Consider the following 18,006-nt stretch of genomic DNA (forward strand, 5'->3'; position numbering starts at 1 on the left):
GCATGGCCTCGCAGATAACTGGGGCAGGCAATTCACACACAGTCACATGGGCTGCGCTCACAGTTAGAATGAGCAGAGGATGCGTTACCTGCATGGCAGGGAGGAGAAAAGAAACAGCCCTGCTGTCTGGAGGATGCAATCCATGGAGGAATCCAGAGCAGGGAAAGCAGGAGGACAACTTGGAGGCTGCTCCAGTGGAATTGCTGAATGCCCTGCTCAAGGATCAAATCAACAGATTTGCCCTACAGCTCTGAGGCACACACCGCTCTCTGGAGAAACAGGAGGGGGCTGGGTGGGCAGACAGAAAGGGTCTTGGTAATTCAGTCATTTTACAATTGCCCAGAGCTTACTGAAACGGTAGATCAGGATTAAAGGCTGTTTTTCCTCCAGCGAAGTAGAGTGGGAACATAAGATGCCTTCATGGATAGACCTGGGGACACCAGGAGGTTATCTTTACCCTAACAGGATAGAGAGAGAGAGAGAGAGAGAGAGAGAGAGAGAGTCTGTCCAAGCCAGCACCTACCTCATCCCTGGGTGCGAAGGACGCCAGCTGCTTGATCTTCATGGTCTGGTGATTGTTGCATTTCTTGCACAGCAAGATCTGGCTGCTCACCCACTGCTGGGGCTTGGTGGGGTCGCAAAAGGTGGTGGCGCCCGACACGACATGGTTTAGGTGCTCCATGTACTGTGCAGGAATGGGCTTGTTGTAGTCTCCATTCTGCCAAGCAGCAAAGAAAAGCATGAGCTCGAGTCCACCCTTTGCAGGGGTTCCACTGTCAGTGCCCTGCCTCATACGACGAGGAAGAAATAAAACCAAAGTAAGATCCATTGCTCTTCCCCCCTTCTGTACACCACTACCAGCTATTTTACAGGCCGCGCTGCAGAGATTCGTGCATACTCCTGGGCCATGGATTGTCTAGTGCACACACCACTAAGGGGTGCAAAATCAGCACTGTACCCCACATTTCACTAAACTGCCCAGGAGCCGCAGCAGGGGACAGAAGGGCCCTATCAAAAATGTCCTTAAGCAGCTAAAGGTTACTGAGCACCCACGCCCATCAAATACCACTGCATATCCTGTCACAAACGTATTAGCCCAGCACCTCTGGATCCTCCAATCTACAGCAGCCCAGCATCCACCAATGAACAGCTGGCAAACAACGAGGTTCAATACAGAAGACGAGTCTCCCATGGTAGAGAACAGCATCGGGCTATAACCCTGTGCATGCAGATGTGCAGGCCACAGACTAACATCTGGGCAGAGTTTCTACCAAGATTTTAGGGCCAGTCAACATATAACAAAGTGTGCACACCCCAGAAGTGGAAGAGGTTTGGAAGGAGGAGAAGATGAAGCAGAGTTGGCTTCTTTTGCCGTACGTTTGATGAGCTAATTGTAGGGGAATGGCTTTAAGGGAAGGGAATTCATGGAAGGGCAGGAAGGGAGTCAAAGTGCCTCGAGGTCAGACTTTAAGGAAATCCTGGCTGGGGACATAAAGCCAGGGGAAAGATGGCTGTGTGGTTAGAAGCAAAGGACTGGAGATCAGGAGATTGGGGTTCTATTCCTGGCTTTGTCAAAGACCCACCCTGTGACCTTGAGCAAACCCTTTGTGCCTCAGTTTCCCCACCTGAAAACTGGGCACAACCCTACCGACAGAGTGGAGGGTGGGGTTTAATCTCTCTCTGTAAAGAGAGAGACTTTGAGAAACTTGGCTAGAAGGCCATGCAGTTAAGGCCATGATAAAGCCATTTTCTGTTGCTTATTACGCCGGGTACGTCTACCCAGCAGCAGGGAGATTAATTCCCAGCGCAGGTAGGCATATGCGCTAGCTCAGGTCGAGCAAGTGCCTAAAACACCATCATGGCCATAGCAGCACAGGCAATGGCTTGGGCTAGCCAGTCAAGTTCAATCCTACCCAACCTCCTGGGTCGGGGTGGGCAAACTTTTTGGCCCAAGGGCCACACCGGGGTTGCAAAACTGTATGGAAGGCTGGGTAGGGAAGGCTGTTCCTCCCCAAACAGCCTGGCCCTTGTCCCCCCGAATACCCCCCTCAGAATCCCCCTCCGCTCCTTGTTCCCTGACCGCCCCCTCCCAGGGCCCCCTGATCCCTAACCACCCCCCCATTCCAACCCCTCCTGCTCCCTAACTGACCTGACCCAACCCCTATCCACACCCCCACCCCCTAACTCCCACCCGGGACCCTACCCCCTATCCAACCACCCCTGTTCCCTGTCCCCTGACCCATATCCACACCCCCACGCAGGCCCCCGGGACTCCCACGCCTATCCAACCTCCCCTGTTCCCCATCCCCTGACCATCCCCCACCCTGAACCTCTGCCCCATCCAACAGCTCCCTGCTCCCTGACTGCCCCCCCGGGACACCCTGGCCCGTATCCAACCCCCCCACTCCCCACCCCCTTACCATGCTGCTTAGAGTGGCAGGACTGGCAGCCGTGCCGGCCTGAGCCAGCCGCACTGCCTGTGCGGCGATATAGTTGTGGGGGAGTGGGAACAGTAGGGGCAGGGCTAGCCTCCACAGCCAGGAGCTCAAGGGCCAGTTAGGACGGTCCCGGATGTGGCCCTCAGGCTGTAGTTTGCCCACCATTGCCCTGGGTGCATACCTGAGCAGTAGCAGCCACGCTGCTATTTTGTGTGTGCTAGCATGTATGCATCTGGGACTTACACCTCCCCACTGCTGGGCGGACAAACCCTCCTGCAAACGCTCACCATTTGGGCTGAAGTTTCCCATGAGGTGCCTATCACCCCCCGGCTGAATTTACTTTTTTTTTTTTTTTTTTTTTTTAAAGCTAGAACGGTTCAGCCATTTCAGAAAACAAGGTTGGGGAAAAAAATACATCATTTTATCCATGTCAAATAATTCCCACAGCTGTTCTGTTGAGAAAAATCTAGTGCCTCAATGCTTTGGAGCAAGGACTTGAAATCTGACGGGGTCTCCCTTTCGTTGTGTTTGTGAAATTCACTCAAACTTGATCAAATGATAAATTGTTGAAAAATCTCAGTTTACACATGCTCAGTAGAGACTTGTTAGTGTTCAGCAGCTAAATTCTCTGCAGATTTCATCTGCACTGAGCATGCTCCGTCATGTGGGATTGAGTAGGGATTTCCCTGCAATTGCTGCTCCCACAGGGCACAGCGCCTCCCAGCAGCCTTCTGGCCAGGTAGCCCCTGCAGTACCTCTTGGAAGCCATTGTATTGTTCACAGTAAGGACAGTCCCAGCAGTTGCGATTCCCGTAGGGCACCACCGTGTCCTGGTTACAGAACCAGCAGTTCACAGACATGTGTGTGGGCTTCTTCCTGTTAGAAACAGAAACAGAAGGGTGTCAAACTGAGCTGGGCCAGTGAGCGAGAAGGAAACAGGGCAGCAGCCTGTTTGCTCAATTTGGAAAGTACAGATGTGTTTTACATACGAGTCTGAGAATAGTAATCAACTTTCCGCACCCCATGCAGCCTCAAAGTAACATCAGGGATTTGAATGATCCTTCTTAGAATGGGGCAGAAGACTGGATAGATGAGTAAAGGCAATTCCAGCACCATCCTGGCCAGTCTCACTGGGGTTCGCACAAGGAAAGTACCAACAATGATGGCTTTGCCTGGAATCCTGCTCTGCTATTTCTGCACCCCCAGAATTGCCTCATGTGCCATCCCCAGTGTGGCTAGCATCAATGCAACTGGAGGGTGCACGACAGTACCTGCCTAGGCTAGAGAGTCCTGGCACACCTTCAAGTTTGTGCTCCAGTTGCCATGGGAAAAGGAAGCCTTGGTGGTATTGAAAGCTGCTGTGACCACCACATTCTATCGGGCCACGTGTGGGGACATCAGAAATATGCAAGACTAGCTGATAATCGCCATGTGCCCAAACAGCTCATCGCACCTCACATTAAAGGGACACAGGTAGATCAGATTTGGCCCCAAGTTCAACCATTGTAAACTGAAGCTTTTTACACAGCACTAGACCAATGAATTGGCAAGAAGGACTGAAGGATTAATAGGTCATTTCTAATTCCTACACAGTGTTCCCATGATCTTAAAACAAAAGCCAGAGAAGGTAAGTTTTGCTCAAAAGCCAACTATTACCAGACCTCCATAGTTACAGTCCAAACCCACTACACTGGGCTAGTGCACGAGAATCAGAGAGACTTAACAGAACGAAACTGACTGGTCTACTGTCATTGTGCAAACAGAGAGCTGCAGCAAGGAATTCATTGTTATAAACAGGGAACAACTCATTAGACTGTCAGGCAAGGTGCTAGATTGGCAGCCCTGGAGACTAAAATCATCCACCCACAAGGCAAATCTAAAGCACTGGGCGGGGAGGGGGCTTCCCCCCACAATACTCCTTTGTCAACATCTCCTTTAGAGGCAACAGGGGAGTTAGTTCTCTGTGCCCTATTCAACTTGTGGTCTCTCTGCCAATAAAAATGCAGTAGTGAGATTTTTGAGATACGGTTTCTTGCCCACTGGGAACTAGACTGAGACCCAAACTCATGTCACACAAGCCACCGATTTTCAGATGGAAACAACTTCCAATCCCCATTTTTCTGTGCCTGGGTTTGAACCATCAGCCCAATCCCTTGAGCCCACCAGTCCCCCTTCTTTAAAACAATCCTAATAAAATAGGAATCTCAACAAGTTTAGCCTCCTTCATGATGCAGCCTGACTGGAGGAGACCACAACAAAGACTTCGCTTAAAGTCTCCGCATTTGGACCTCTAGGATCTCTCAAGTAAAATTCTCTGATTTGGTCTTCCACCAGGAACCGAGCCAAGAAACAAGTTTCACCGTAGTTCAAAGAACAGAGTTAATCTGTTTGGGTTTATTAAAACCAGCCAACCAGGTCTGGGAGCGAAGGGACAGCTGTTCAAGCCAACAGCCAATCAGTGACTGTATACAACAGCTGTCTAGAGTGACAGGGCCAGCTGCTACCCAATCAAGAATAGCAGTTTCTAGTTATGCCACACAATGGTCATGTCGCCAATGGACAGCGCATTGGAAAGGGCTCCCCATGGCGTACTGCAGTAAACACTTGTGTGACAGGTGAGTGGCTGCTACATGTTGACCCTGTGGGACAAAATAAGACTCCAAACACCGGCCATCTGTACCCAGGGAGGCAGAGGGGTGGAGTTCTCCTTTGGCCCTTGGCCAATACGGCCGCAGCAGCAGGGCATGCAAGCAATTCACAGGTTTAGAACTCAGAAAAAAATCCCACAGGAGCTCCAGCAACTATGAGAAACTTCCCATCCTCCTGCGGTGTGGAATCTGCTCTCTGCCTCCAATCTCTGTCCTTTTCGGTATTTTATCAATAGGACTTCTGTCCTGGTGCTTAGTGGGTACTCAGATCTGCTTTGCGTTACACAGACGCCTGGCTCTGCCTATAAATATTATCGGGGTGCTTATATCTCTCTCCTCACCACCGTATCTGTGCAGCTATAGCTAGACAAGCATGCAGGACAGGCGCTTGAATGATTAAGCTCAAGAAACACTCACTGGCCATTGGGACTATAAAACAATGTGAAGTACCTATTTGACCCTGCCCTTCTTCTGAGAGGTGGATAAGATGGTTGGGCTAGATACTCAACTCAAAGAAAGGGGTAGAGGCTTGGTCTGCTGATAAATGCCAATCTGACAGCCCCAGCAGGGACTGCCAATCTTCCTTCTCCCCTTTGATTGCCCACCTCAGATGGCTACTCTATAAACAAATACGGAAAGCTGCAGTTAAAATAAATCAATGTCTGAGTGACAGCAACAGACTAGGGGATGGAAGATTCAGAAAAACAGCTCCAAGGAAGAGCCAATGGAAAGGGGATGCAGGAGGGTCTGAGATTAACTGATGTGTGTAGGTTTCAGAGTAGCAGCCGTGTTAGTCAGTATTCGCAAAAAGAAAAGGAGTATTTGTAGCACCTTAGAGACTAACAAATGTATTTGAGCATAAGCTGGACCTGTGTAGGAAAGCCTTACAGAGCATTCAGGGCAGCCAATGGACTTGCTTAAGGAGGATACTCTTGAGACAAAAAGGCCCTGCCCCAGCCCAGCTACAACAGATCCTCAGACAGAGTAAACTCCAAATGACCACACTTAGGGGAAGCATGTTCTGTAGCCCCCTCCGATCCTTTTGAGTGAAATCCACTGAACAAACAGGGTGACTGAGTGACAACAGCCTGTTTGCAGACCTGTGGATCACTGAGTCTCAAGGAGTTGGGGGTTGTGAGGAGGAGGGTGCTATACAGGGTTCTCCTACCCACCTCTGCGTTTACATACCCTGCACTCACTATGAACGAAAGCTGCCTGGCCACCGAGTGCTGGGGCAAGTTGAAGCAGTAAGTAACTACTTCAGTTCTCTTGGGCAGTAGAAATGCCATTGGAAGCAAGTAAAGGGGAAAAGGCTTCTCACTGCTCTGCACATACCCAAGGCCTCTGCAACACAACCTCATTTCAAGACACAGATACCTTAGGGCCCCCACAAAAAGCTTCCTTAAAGATGAAGCTGAAAATCTGCCCAAGCTCCGTTTGCAGCTACCCTACGCAGTCAGTCAGCTGGCCACAAAGGCCCATTTGAACTACAGCTGTTGATAAGAACAGGAGCAGAAATGCCCATCTGAAGGCATCTCATTCACACAAGCCCTCAGGACAGAGGCAGAAGCCAACCCACCCAGAGCAATGGCACTCGTTCATCAGTGGACTGTGGCCAGCTCTGCTGGGACCCACATGGCAGCTCCCTTTGAGTCCTGGATTATCCAGCAGCCCTTGATGAGGGATCATGCTGACAACTGCAACCCAGACAGCCAGCACATAACATGCTTATAAACCCTCCCAGGGCCCTAGCATGGGGTCTATGCCAAAAGATCAGAGCTGAGAAAGATTCTCTGAAGATACCAACTAGGTACAGATGGCAGGGCTGGGAGCTTTCCTTTCTCTTGTCCCTTTTCCCACCTTCACGCCCCTGTCAGCCTCCAGTCCTGTGACTCCTGTCCATCTTCTCTCCACACTTCTCCCTCAGGGCCTCCAAGACTCCTTTCCCTACTCCTGCCTAAAAGACATGGCCAGAGATCAGTCACAGTAAGGAGCGCTCTGCTGCCCACCCTGGCCTTGTGTCAAAGGCAGAGCTGCTGGCATTGTTGCAGAACTAGTTCCGTTAAAGATCTTCTACACACTCTGCTGTCAGGGAACTGTTCCCTCCACAATCCACAAAGGACCCTGCTGTAAGGGAAGCTACTGATTGTAGGACTTGGGCAAATCTCAGAGAACCAGTGAGAAACAGCAGCCACCATTACCACCAGTGATGAGATTATAAATGCCAGGATACAGAATGCTAGCTGGACGGCAGGAGTTAAAGGGAGTGAAGTAGGGACATGGGTACACTCCCCAATGCAAGACACTCCTATTTGAGACAGGAGACTTGGCAGGTCCATAAATAAAGGGGTCAGCTTCAGCTCTTGAGTTTCTCCCACCCTGCCCAACAGTGCTGCTGCTCTCTACTAGTGAAGTTCAAGGTGGAAAGTCATACTGCTGGGATAAAAATGCTGCCCTGCACCAGAATACCCATCCCCATGGGCTCTATGGCAGGCAATAGAGTGGGTTCGGGAGGAGAAAGAAAGAAAGGAGAGAGAAACAAACACATATTGAAACCAATAGTCTATTGCAGGGGTGGCCAATCTGTGGCTCCAAAGCCACATGCATCTCTTCAGAAGTTAATATGCGGCTCCTTGCATAGGCACCAACTCCGGGGCTGGAGCTACAGGCGCCAACTTTCCAATGTGCTGGGGGTGTCTGCGCGCGCATGCTCAACCCCTGACCCTGCCACAGGCCCTGTCCCTACTTCACCCCTTCCCCCAAGGCCTCCGCTCCTTCCTGCCCCCTTCCCTGAGCCTGCCATGCCCTCGCTCTCCACCTCGAGGAAAGGAGGGGGAGGTGCTGATCAGCAGGGCTGCTGGCAGGCGGGGGGTGGGGAGGAAGCTGATGGGGGGGCTGCTGAGGTATTACTGTGGCTCTTCGGCAATGTACATCGGTAATTCTGGCTCCTTCTCAGGCACAGGTTGGCCACCCCTGGTCTATTGGTTAGCAGGTATGAATGGGAGAGTCCTGGAGATTTGGGGCCAGAGAAAGATGGTCGTCTTCACTGGTGAGCATTCTGGATCAGAGACACAGCAATGTTAACCCCAAGCGTTCCAAAAGTCACAGGTACTCTTTGTCTTCTGGTTTCTGAGTCTGTAGGATACACTCTGGTCACATTTTCAAGCTTTTCTTTGCAATCAAGAGGGCTGGATTTTTTAAAGATGAAAACGGATTCTCATGTAATCACAAACTTCCAGGAACTGGAACATTAAGAAATGCATCAAATATCTCAGCCTTTGTGCAATGTGCCTCAGGTGGCACGAGATCAGGATTCATCACTGAATTTGGTCCGCTGGTTGGCTCGTTAGCTTCCCCAGCCCAGGCCAGGTACTGACGTGGAGTGAGACACGAGCACAGATCCATGCCCCTCACACCAAATACCATGAAACGCATACTAAAATTGCAAGAGCTGGTTACCCTGGAGACAGTAAACAGTCAAAATATTTGCTGCCTAAGTTATCACTAAATGGTCTCAGCCCAGCTCCCAGGTGCACACCTCTCAAAAACACCAGCAAAACTGGTTTCCTTCATGGCAATCTCAGCAGAGCACGCAACAAGTAAGTGGGCATGAGACTTGGATCCCTAACAGGTGGTCTCCTTACCACAATATTAAAACATTCGTGAGCAAGCTTGCCTAGCTGTTGTTGTGCTATACCTGCTTTGTGGTTAAGATGAGGTCATTGGTCCCCAGGGCTGAGAACAGAGCATAAATATCACACACACACGGTGGTATTTCACTAGGGGAAAAAAGGCATATTCTGAACTCCAGTGGAAATCCTAGAGAAGACAAGGCAGTTTGTAGTCTTCTTATGAATTAGCAGGTCCAATTAAAGACTATGAGGGAGCCTAGGGATTACCTGGACCTGCTAACTTGTGTGAAAACTATGCACTGTCTTGTCTTCCCTAGGATTTTAGCTCATGTTGGTTAACACTAGTTCAGAGTGAATCTTCTCCCCCACAGCGAAGACAAGACCAGACAGAGAAAATCTTCAGCGATTAAGAGACCCATAGGAAAGAGAGGCCCTTCCCTCCATCCCCCTGAGAGAGTCCTAAGGCAATAAGATTTATTTTAATGCCCAATGTGCTCAATTCAAGATAGGTACTTAAAGAACACTGTTAAAATGGGGGGGAGGGGAAGATGTCCTTCCTTTAGATTAGGTGGCCAAACCAAGTAAGCCACGGACTACCGGCATTCACCTTTCAGCAGCCAAGCAGACCACCATACAGGAGTTTGAGGTCCATTTGAGGCACACTTCAGTCTACTTCTGGCTCCTCCAGACAGGTGTGCTAGAGGGCACGCTCTCCAGCCCCTTAAGGAGGATATAGTACTTGATGCCACAGGCACAAAACGGGGGTGGGGACTATTGGGCCTGTCTCTGAGGAACTGGGAGAAAAGGAGTACTTTTGTCCCATCCAAAGATTTGCTGGTACCAGAGACTACACAGGAGAACTAGACTAATAGGTACAAGTGCACTTTCTACTGTGGGAAGAGCATGGAAGTTCCGATTCCCACAAACATGCTTCTGTTTCTCCCCTCCAGATTTTGCATCCTTATAAGGGTGGCTGAATGGCCACAAAGGATTAAATATCAACCCTTCCTTCACACAAAGGATCAGGATTTCTCCAGCTCCTCCTGCTTATTCAGGATAAAAAGAAATAATCCCCCTGGTGTGACCCTGTAATCTGTTGCCATGGAAATGAGTTCAAAAATCAGAAGATCCCAACCTCATGGAGGGGAGGATGGTTTGTGGTGAGAGCATGTGGGTGGGATATTACCAGTCTAATTGAAGGGCAGGAGTGAGGGACAAAAGCATGGGTACGGAGAGATTTCCCAAGGCTGGACTCCAAGGGATCTGTTCCAAGGTTCTAGAATGACACAAGGTTGGATCAAGTTTTAAAATGTATTATTTAACAAATTTACCCTTTTTAAAAGAAATCTTCTCTAGAGGCAGCCACACCCCTCTGATCAGAGGGTCAATGCTACATCTTAAATCAGTGGTTTCAGAGTAGCAGCCGTGTTAGTCTGTATTCGCAAAAAGAAAAGGAGTACTTGTGGCACCTTAGAGACTAACAAATTTATTAGAGCATAAGCTTTCGTGAGCTACAGCTCACTTCATCGGATGCATTTGGTGGAAAAAACAGAGGAAAGCTTTCGTGAGCTACAGCTCACTTCACCGGATGCATCTGGTGGAAAAAACAGAGGAGAGATTTATATACACACACACAGAGTGTGTATACATCTTAAATCAGTGTTTTCAATCCCCCAGACTACACCAGTCTTCCTGAGTACCCACTCCACTCCACACCAACCCCTCCCACTCCTGAAATTGCTTTGAAAAACTGTCCTTCCTTAGTGGAAATATGGTCTAGAGTACCGTAACTTCAACAGAAAGTCCTTAAGGGGATGTCTACACTGCAGCTAGGAACCTGTTTCCTGCTGCAGGCAGAGGAAATGTAGACATGCCCAGTGACCTGAGTGTAATCTAGGTCTGCAGACATTAAAAGTGCTAACGACCCCATTCATCTCAGTGGGATGGGGTCACTCAGAAACCTAGGCTGCTCTGGGGTGGCTCATTAGAAGCAGGAGTTTCAGAGTTAACAAACCCATTAATTTGTACTGGACAATTCACACTTCTTCCAGGTACTGTTGCAGGCCCCCAGCCCAGTAGAGAATTCTGCACGGAAGTGTCACTGCCACCCCATCACCCCTTTGCTGTTAGCAAAGTATAGGAGACTGGGAAGCGCTGGTGGAATAATATTTAACAAAAAGAAAAGGAGTACTTGTGGCACCTTACAGACTAACAACTTTATTTGAGCATAAGATTTCGTTTCATGTTCCCTGTGTATATAAAATCTCCCCACTGTATTTTCTACTGCATGCATCTGATGAAGTGAGCTGTAGCTCATGAAAGCTTATGCTCAAATAAATTTGTTAGTCTCTAAGGTGTCACAAGTACTCCTTTTCTTTTTGCGGATACAGACTAACACGGCTGCTACTCTGAAACCTAATTTTTAACAGTACTTCATCCCGGCAGTGCACAGCACCACTACGTTACCCCCAAACGCTTATGAAGACCAGTCCCTGAGAATGTTTTCAGAACACGGGTAATTTCCCTGTACAGAAGGGGCTCAAAAAACTAAGATTCTCTGGATTCCACAAACACATTCCACCTGAGCCACTTAAGCAAAGCAAAGGGGCACTTTGGCTAAATCAGCACCAAGGACGGTCATGGAAGCATGGCTTATTTCATGGAAGATAGCTGCAGGCCATCAGTTTCTTATCTACCCTTAAAGTCAAATGGAAATGTCAGGTCCTTTACATGGGGGAACATTGATTGTTGTCCTATTTGTTCATTTATATAAAGCCTACGTGTTTTAGAAGAAACCTGAACTATTCTGCTGTAGGTGCCTTATTTCCATTTGAAAGTTCAAACTGTAAATGAACCTTACACTGGTCATGGGGACTGTCTCCTACTCCAGTGAAGCACATTATGGGTGATAGGATGGCCCAAGCTTGCTCTGTTACACCAAGTGCGTCTTGTCAAAAAGCACGTATCAAAACACTGGTTTTAAGTTATGCTAGTTCTAAGCTTCTCAAATTCAACTCAGCTCCCACTGTGCAATTCAAATCCTGACTCCACCCCAGATACAGGAGGCTATAAAAAACAACGTTTCAAGGACTGAGCCTGAAAAAGGGGAAAAGATAACTAATAGAAGCATATACAAGGTTTTAAAGCTTCCTTAGGCCAGTACAACTCCATTCAATTCAGCAGGAATCGCCAAAAATAACCAAAGCCTAAAGAGCAGCATTAACCCCTGCTTACCTTTCTAAGCTGCTATAGTGCACCACTGTACGGCATGAGGGTACCATCTTGGCATTGCTTTCCCTAGTGGGATCCTGTTTCATTGCACTTATACACCCCTCCCTCCCCGCAAATGAACCAAACAAAAGTCTGCAAAACAAGTAAGTATCTCTCGCCTTCCCCATTATAATGCACTGTTCATTTGCTTAAAAAAAAAAATAAAAAAAATATTGGAGTCGGAATGAAAATCTCAAAGCCTGAGGCCAAACTTACTTCGGTATAAGTAGGTTGCTCGTGTGAAAAATCCACACCCCTTAGCAACACACTGACCTAACACCCAGTGCAGATACCACTATGACATGGGAGAGTTTCTCCAATTGACATAGTTAATCCACCTCTGTGAGAGGCGGTAACTATGCCAGTGGGAGCTCTCCCATCAGCATAGTACTGTCTTCACTAAGGCCAGGTCTACACTCTCACTCACTTTGGTATAATTTATGCTCCTGGGGGAATTCTGCGCCAAAGCGCAAAGCAGAATTTGTGCAGAATTAATGTTCTTTGTAGAATTTTATTTTACCCCTGCAAAATAGGCGCTGCAGAGCTGCTGGACCTGGCAAAGCCCGGCTTACCAGCTCACAGTGGGCCTGCATGGGAGGCATGGGCAGGCTGCAGTTCTTGGCATGGCCTGAACGAAGGAAGCATTGAGTGGGCCACAGCCTTGCAACAAGCAGAGCTCTGAGTCCAGCAGGGATGGAGGCTGCACACACGGGCTACCGGGCCTGATCCTCATCCACCCAGGGATGGGAGCAGACCCAGCTGCGCCATCTCTGCCAAATGGTGAGGAAAGGAAGGCCGCACCGCGTTCCGCAGAGGGACAGTAACAAAACTGCACAGAAAGGAGCCTGTGGCTGGGCTCTGGGGAGGAACGAGGGTGGGGGCATCTGGGCCTGGGGACACCCCTCAGCCGGTCTCTGGGGGGAAGAGGTGCAGGTGTCTGGGCCAGCACCCCCCCAAAGCCCCCTCCCAGTGTACACATCCCTCCAGCATGCTCCAAATACCCTCTCTAGTACTCCCCTACTGTACGCCCCCCTTCCAACTGCCCCTCCCCCTGCCATTGTCTTCTATTTGGGAACTTGAAATATGGTACCGCTATGTGGGCAAGGCGAAAAAGTGAGAATCAACTAAGACACGTGTCCAGCTGGCATGTGTGACACACCCAGACTGAGGTACTCAACAAAAGTATAGAAATTTCTTTAATTCTCTACTCATGGGGAAATCTTTTGTTGTTGACTGTATTGTTACAGACATACTTGCTGACAGATATTTTGAAATAAATCGTCAAAATAATTGAAACTGGAGGGATTATATTGTCTTATTCTGATACATAAAACATGGAGACTTTTAAAATATAGTGTGCAGAATTTTTAATTTTTTGGCACAAAATTCTGCCAGGAGTAAAACGTTCATTGCTCAGGGGTGCAAATAAGCCACCCTCCGGAGCAATGTAAATTACACCTACCTAAGCACCGGTGCGGACGGCCCTATGTCAGCAGGAGAGCTTCCCCCACCGACATAGCTACCACCTCTCATGGAGGTGGATTTAATATGCCAACGGGAGAACTCTCTCCCATCGGCACAGAGCATTTTCACCAGATGCACCGCAGAAGAGCAGCTGCATAAGTGCACATGCACAGATGTAACACTTCTAGTATAGACACAGGTTTCAGAGTAGCAGCCGTGTTAGTCTGTATTCGCGAAAAGAAAAGGAGTACCGGTGGCACCTTAGAGACTAACAAATTTATTAGAGCATAAGCTTTCGTGAGCTACAGCTCACTTCATCGGATGCATTCATCGGATGCATGTTAGTCTCTAAGGTGTCACAGGTACTCCTTTTCTTTTTTCTAGTATAGAGTGGCACTGTGCAGATGCAGCTTTTTAAGTGTAGAGCTGCCATGAGACTTGGGTAAATAACTTATTGTAATATAGTTCACAAAAAAATGCCAGCCACTGAAACATCTACAGAAGGAAGGGAAGACACTTTAGATTTTATGAATTTACGTATCTCCTATAAGAGCCAAGTGTCTGGTGTTCAGTTATGGAACACAGACAGGAAATAGTTTTGGGGATGGAGAAAAATGTATCCCGCTATCCCCCTACAAATAACCGCTCCCATTTTTGCCCATTTCGGAATTTTGTTTCCTAGGCAGATACTGAAATTATGGAAGAAATTAACACAGACAGAAATGCCATTGTCAGCTGCACTCTTATCCATTCTACATATTTTATCATACACAATTTTACCATAAGACCCAAAAGTCCCAATAGCAACTCAGGCACCATCATGCTTGGTACTGAACAATCACACAAAGACGCAGCGTTTGCCACAAAGACCTTATAACTAGACTTGACAGAATTTGATTTTTTTTTTTTTTTTAAAGAATTTGGACAAATACCAATTTTTAAGCATGTTTTCATCTTTTTACAGTTGTGGAAAATGAACGGGAGGGAGTCAGGCACTAATTATTTAACGGCAGGAGACAGAACTAACTTTTGGGGTTTCAACCCTTTATAACTGTTAAAACCCAAGTTATCAACATCATCTCAAAACAGACACAGCAAGTTGCCTTAAACCAAACTAAAAAGTGCTGACGCCGCATTTTTCTTCGCTGTAAATGTTGATAATCCAGCGAAATATTCCCCCACCCCAGGGTTTACGGTGAACCGGACCTTGCAGGCATTTTTCGATCACATCTAATCCTCCCAAGCCTCTTTAGAGCCTAAAGACCTAGGGGATCAGGCAGGGCCATGGCACCCGAACAGGACAGCTCGGACGCTTCATGGGCCGCCTATTCCTCGTGAGCATCTATTATCTGCCCTTCCTACTCCACCCCGGGCTGTGCCAAAGCTCTCAGCGGCCGGGCTCTTTTCTTCACGGTGCTTAACTCCTCTTTTGCTGCGGGTGCGCCAGTGACAAGCTCGGGGGAGAGCTACGTCTCCTCCCTTGTTTAGCGGGGGGGGGGGGGCGCGCCCGGGCTTCCTACCCCTTTCTTCTCCCTCCTTCAGCTACCCGTGCTCCACCCCCCCCATGGAGTCCCCCACACGGCAAGCACGTGTCGCCCCCCCCCCCCTGCCCCGCGGCTTCTACAGCCCGGTCAGCCGGCAGCGCCAATGCCGCACCGAGCGCCCCCCAAGAGCCATCGGCGGCGGCCGCGTCCACTTTCCCCCGCTAGGGGATTCCCCTTCGACCGCACCCCGCCTCCCGCGGCAGCACCCATCGCCGCCTCGGTACGAAGGGAGCCCCGCTCCCCGGGCAGCGCGCCTACTGCAGGAGCCCGGCGCGGTTCCGCTCCCCGCGCCCAGGCGGCCGAAGAAGAGGCCGCCCCCTTTACCTCCGCGCGATGTGGTAGAGGAGCAGCCCGGCGGCAGCGCAGACGGTGACCCCCAGCCCCCCGGCCAGGCCGGCGAGCGGGCAGCCGGCCAGCAGCGCGCTGGCCGCCTCCATCGGCGGGGAGCGGCCCGGGGAACGCTGGCCGGCCCGCTCCGAACGCGGAGTAGCCGCGCGGAGAACGCGCCCGGCCCGGCCCGGCCCGGCCCGGCCCTGCCCGCGCTCCCTCGCCAGCCAATCCTCCGCGTGTGACCTTCGCCGCCGCGCTTTGTAAGCGCCGCCGGCCGCCCCCCCCCCCCGCACCCGCCGATCCGCCAATCAGCGGCGGGCACAGGGGGCGTGTGGGCGGGGGAGGGATCTGGGAGGTTTGGCGGAGGGGGAAGCGTGCGAGTGACTCACGCTCCGGAGGAGGCTCCCGCGGCGGGCCGGGCTGGAAGGCGGAGGCGGGCGTGGGAGTGGAGGATGCAGCGTGAAAGGCCAATGTCGTGCCAGGAGGGGCCGTGAATCAGGGAGGGCGGCGGTCCGAGAGCAGCACGGATTGGTCGTTGCACGCACGGGGAGAGACGGGTTGTGAAACCTTAAGATCGGGAGGAGGCGAAGTACGTTGGGTTAGAGGGACGGGCAGGGGGCCGGTTCCCTACCTGGGGTGCAGCTGCTAGGGAAGTGAAAGTCAGAAAATGCTGGCGAGCGAGGCTGCGGCTTGCACCAGCTCATTCTGTACATCGCCCTCAGCTGGGCCGGTCCAGGGAGCTGTAGCTGACGGCAGCTTATGCTCAAATAAATGGGGTGGTCTCTAAGGTGCCACAAGTCCTCCTTTTCTTTTTGCGAATACAGACTAACACGGCTGCTACTCTGAAAAGAATGACCCTGTTCACTTTCCTTAGGGGAAATTTTTCATTTTTTTAATCTACTATCCTGGGGCGTGTAAAGAATGGAAAAACCCAGAGGTGCAGCCCGCTCCGGTTTTCAGACTGGCAAGGTAAATCGGGGTTGTTGAGTAAGTTGCTGGTCTCTGAGAGAAAAGTGACACGAAATCCTGCTCCTTTCGCTTAACAAATGCAGGTTAGTTATAGGCCTCCTCTGCCGCAGCCCAGCACTGGCTTTCCGAGCCTATGGCTGGAGCCCATAATTTAATGGAAGAGTAACTGGGGCAGGGGCCTTCTCTCTCCTGCCCCTGCTCAAGTCCACCTACACCTCACAGACTTTTTGCCTAGACAAACACGGGGTGCAGTTTGTTTACAATATTAGTTTCCACCACCCATATACTCTACACAACGTCACTCCAACAGTCCTGGAGAACCCTCAGGTCCTGGGGCAAGCAGGAAAGAGCACGATCTGCCTAATTAGCCCCTCAGCCCATCAGTTAGGCACAGCTCTTCTTAATGAGGTCTGCTTTAGAGTATTGAATTAGAGCTGCTGTGCCCAGCAATCTGTCACACACCTCCTCCCCCCTGCCCACCATCCCTTACCAGATATGCCTCTGTGGGAGTCTCTCTCCCCCTAGGGTGATCATCTGGGTCACCCTAGTGGAGTCCACTCATTCTCCACCCACAGAAATCACAGTTTCTGAGAGGAGGATACCCCCACAGCTAAGGTTCAGCCCACAAGTCTTCAGAATGCCTTGGGGAATGGCTCACAAGCTTCTCTCCCTTTGTATATGGCAACAGATCAAGGTTACTCCCTTTATCCCCCTGATCACTTGGGGCTGCAGCTTCTCCAAACCCTCAAAACCATGCCTGGGTTTCTTCTCCTTGGGGCTGTGGGGCAGGGGACTTCATAGATCCATCAGGCTCTACTAAGAAGTTCAGGCTATTTCTCCTGTACCCCCTTCCTTAATTCCTATTCCTGCACCCTCAGTTTCCTGAAGGACTCTCCTTTCCTTCTCACTTAGGCTTTGTCGTCTAGAGGCTTCTACTGCTTCTCCTTCGGCTCATTCTCTTCTCTCCCCTCTGGCTTCCTTTTCCCCACCCTGGGATTCCTTATACCACCTTGTTTCCCTGTTGGGAAGGGGTTCCAGTCAGTGCCCAATACAACCAGATAGGACAGCCCGTCCACTACCCTGACCTGTTTCCAACAAAACCTCCCACTGACCTCAAGGGGTACCCGGGCCATAGGGCAGCATTTCTTATCCCCATGGACTCACTATGTTCCTAGGTTTCAGAGTAGCAGCCGTGTTAGTCTGTATTCGCAAAAAGAAAAGGAGTACTTGTGGCACCTTAGAGACTAACAAATTTATTAGAGCATAAGCTTTCAATGCATCCGATGAAGTGAGCTGTAGCTCACGAAAGCTTATGCTCTTATACATTTGTTAGTCTCTAAGGTGCCACAAGTACTCCTTTTCTTTTTACTATGTTCCTAGTTGCTCCTAGAATCATCCAGTGAGACTTCACCAGCTCCCTCCAGACCAGAGAGCAAGCCGAGGCTGTATCCACAGGTCCCCTCCAGAGTTTCCTTCCCACCATAACTAAAGCGTGGACAGTTTGTCCATTGCTTCTCTCTAGTTTTGCCCCAGCTACAAAACTCGGCAAAACCACAGTCCATGTACAGGCAATCCCCGTGTGTGTCCCTGTCACCTGTCTCTATCTGTCCCCTTCCTGCTGAGGGTCTCTGGTCTGCCTCCCATGCTCCAGATCCCTATAGGTTAATCCTCCTTTCCTGGGAAAGTCCACCTCTGTGCATTCCTCAGTTAA

At 50.1% G+C, this 18,006-nt stretch overlaps 1 protein-coding gene across 1 annotated transcript in view; it reads right to left on the bottom strand.

Annotated features, from left to right (window-relative positions):
* Positions 1-15,642, bottom strand: part of TMEM201 (transmembrane protein 201) — a 51,803-nt gene extending 36,161 nt beyond the window's left edge. Inside the window, exons 1-3 of the mRNA XM_038376905.2 lie at positions 15,321-15,642; positions 3,194-3,314; positions 524-718 (exon numbers count right to left, since the gene is read on the bottom strand). Coding sequence (XP_038232833.1) covers positions 524-718; positions 3,194-3,314; positions 15,321-15,433 — 429 coding nt within the window. The 5' untranslated portion in view covers positions 15,434-15,642. The remainder of the gene's footprint in view (positions 1-523; positions 719-3,193; positions 3,315-15,320) is intronic.
* Positions 15,643-18,006: the final 2,364 nt, after the last annotated feature.

Source organism: Dermochelys coriacea, chromosome 18, assembly GCF_009764565.3.
Source record: "Dermochelys coriacea isolate rDerCor1 chromosome 18, rDerCor1.pri.v4, whole genome shotgun sequence".
Lineage (NCBI taxonomy): Eukaryota > Metazoa > Chordata > Testudines > Dermochelyidae > Dermochelys > Dermochelys coriacea.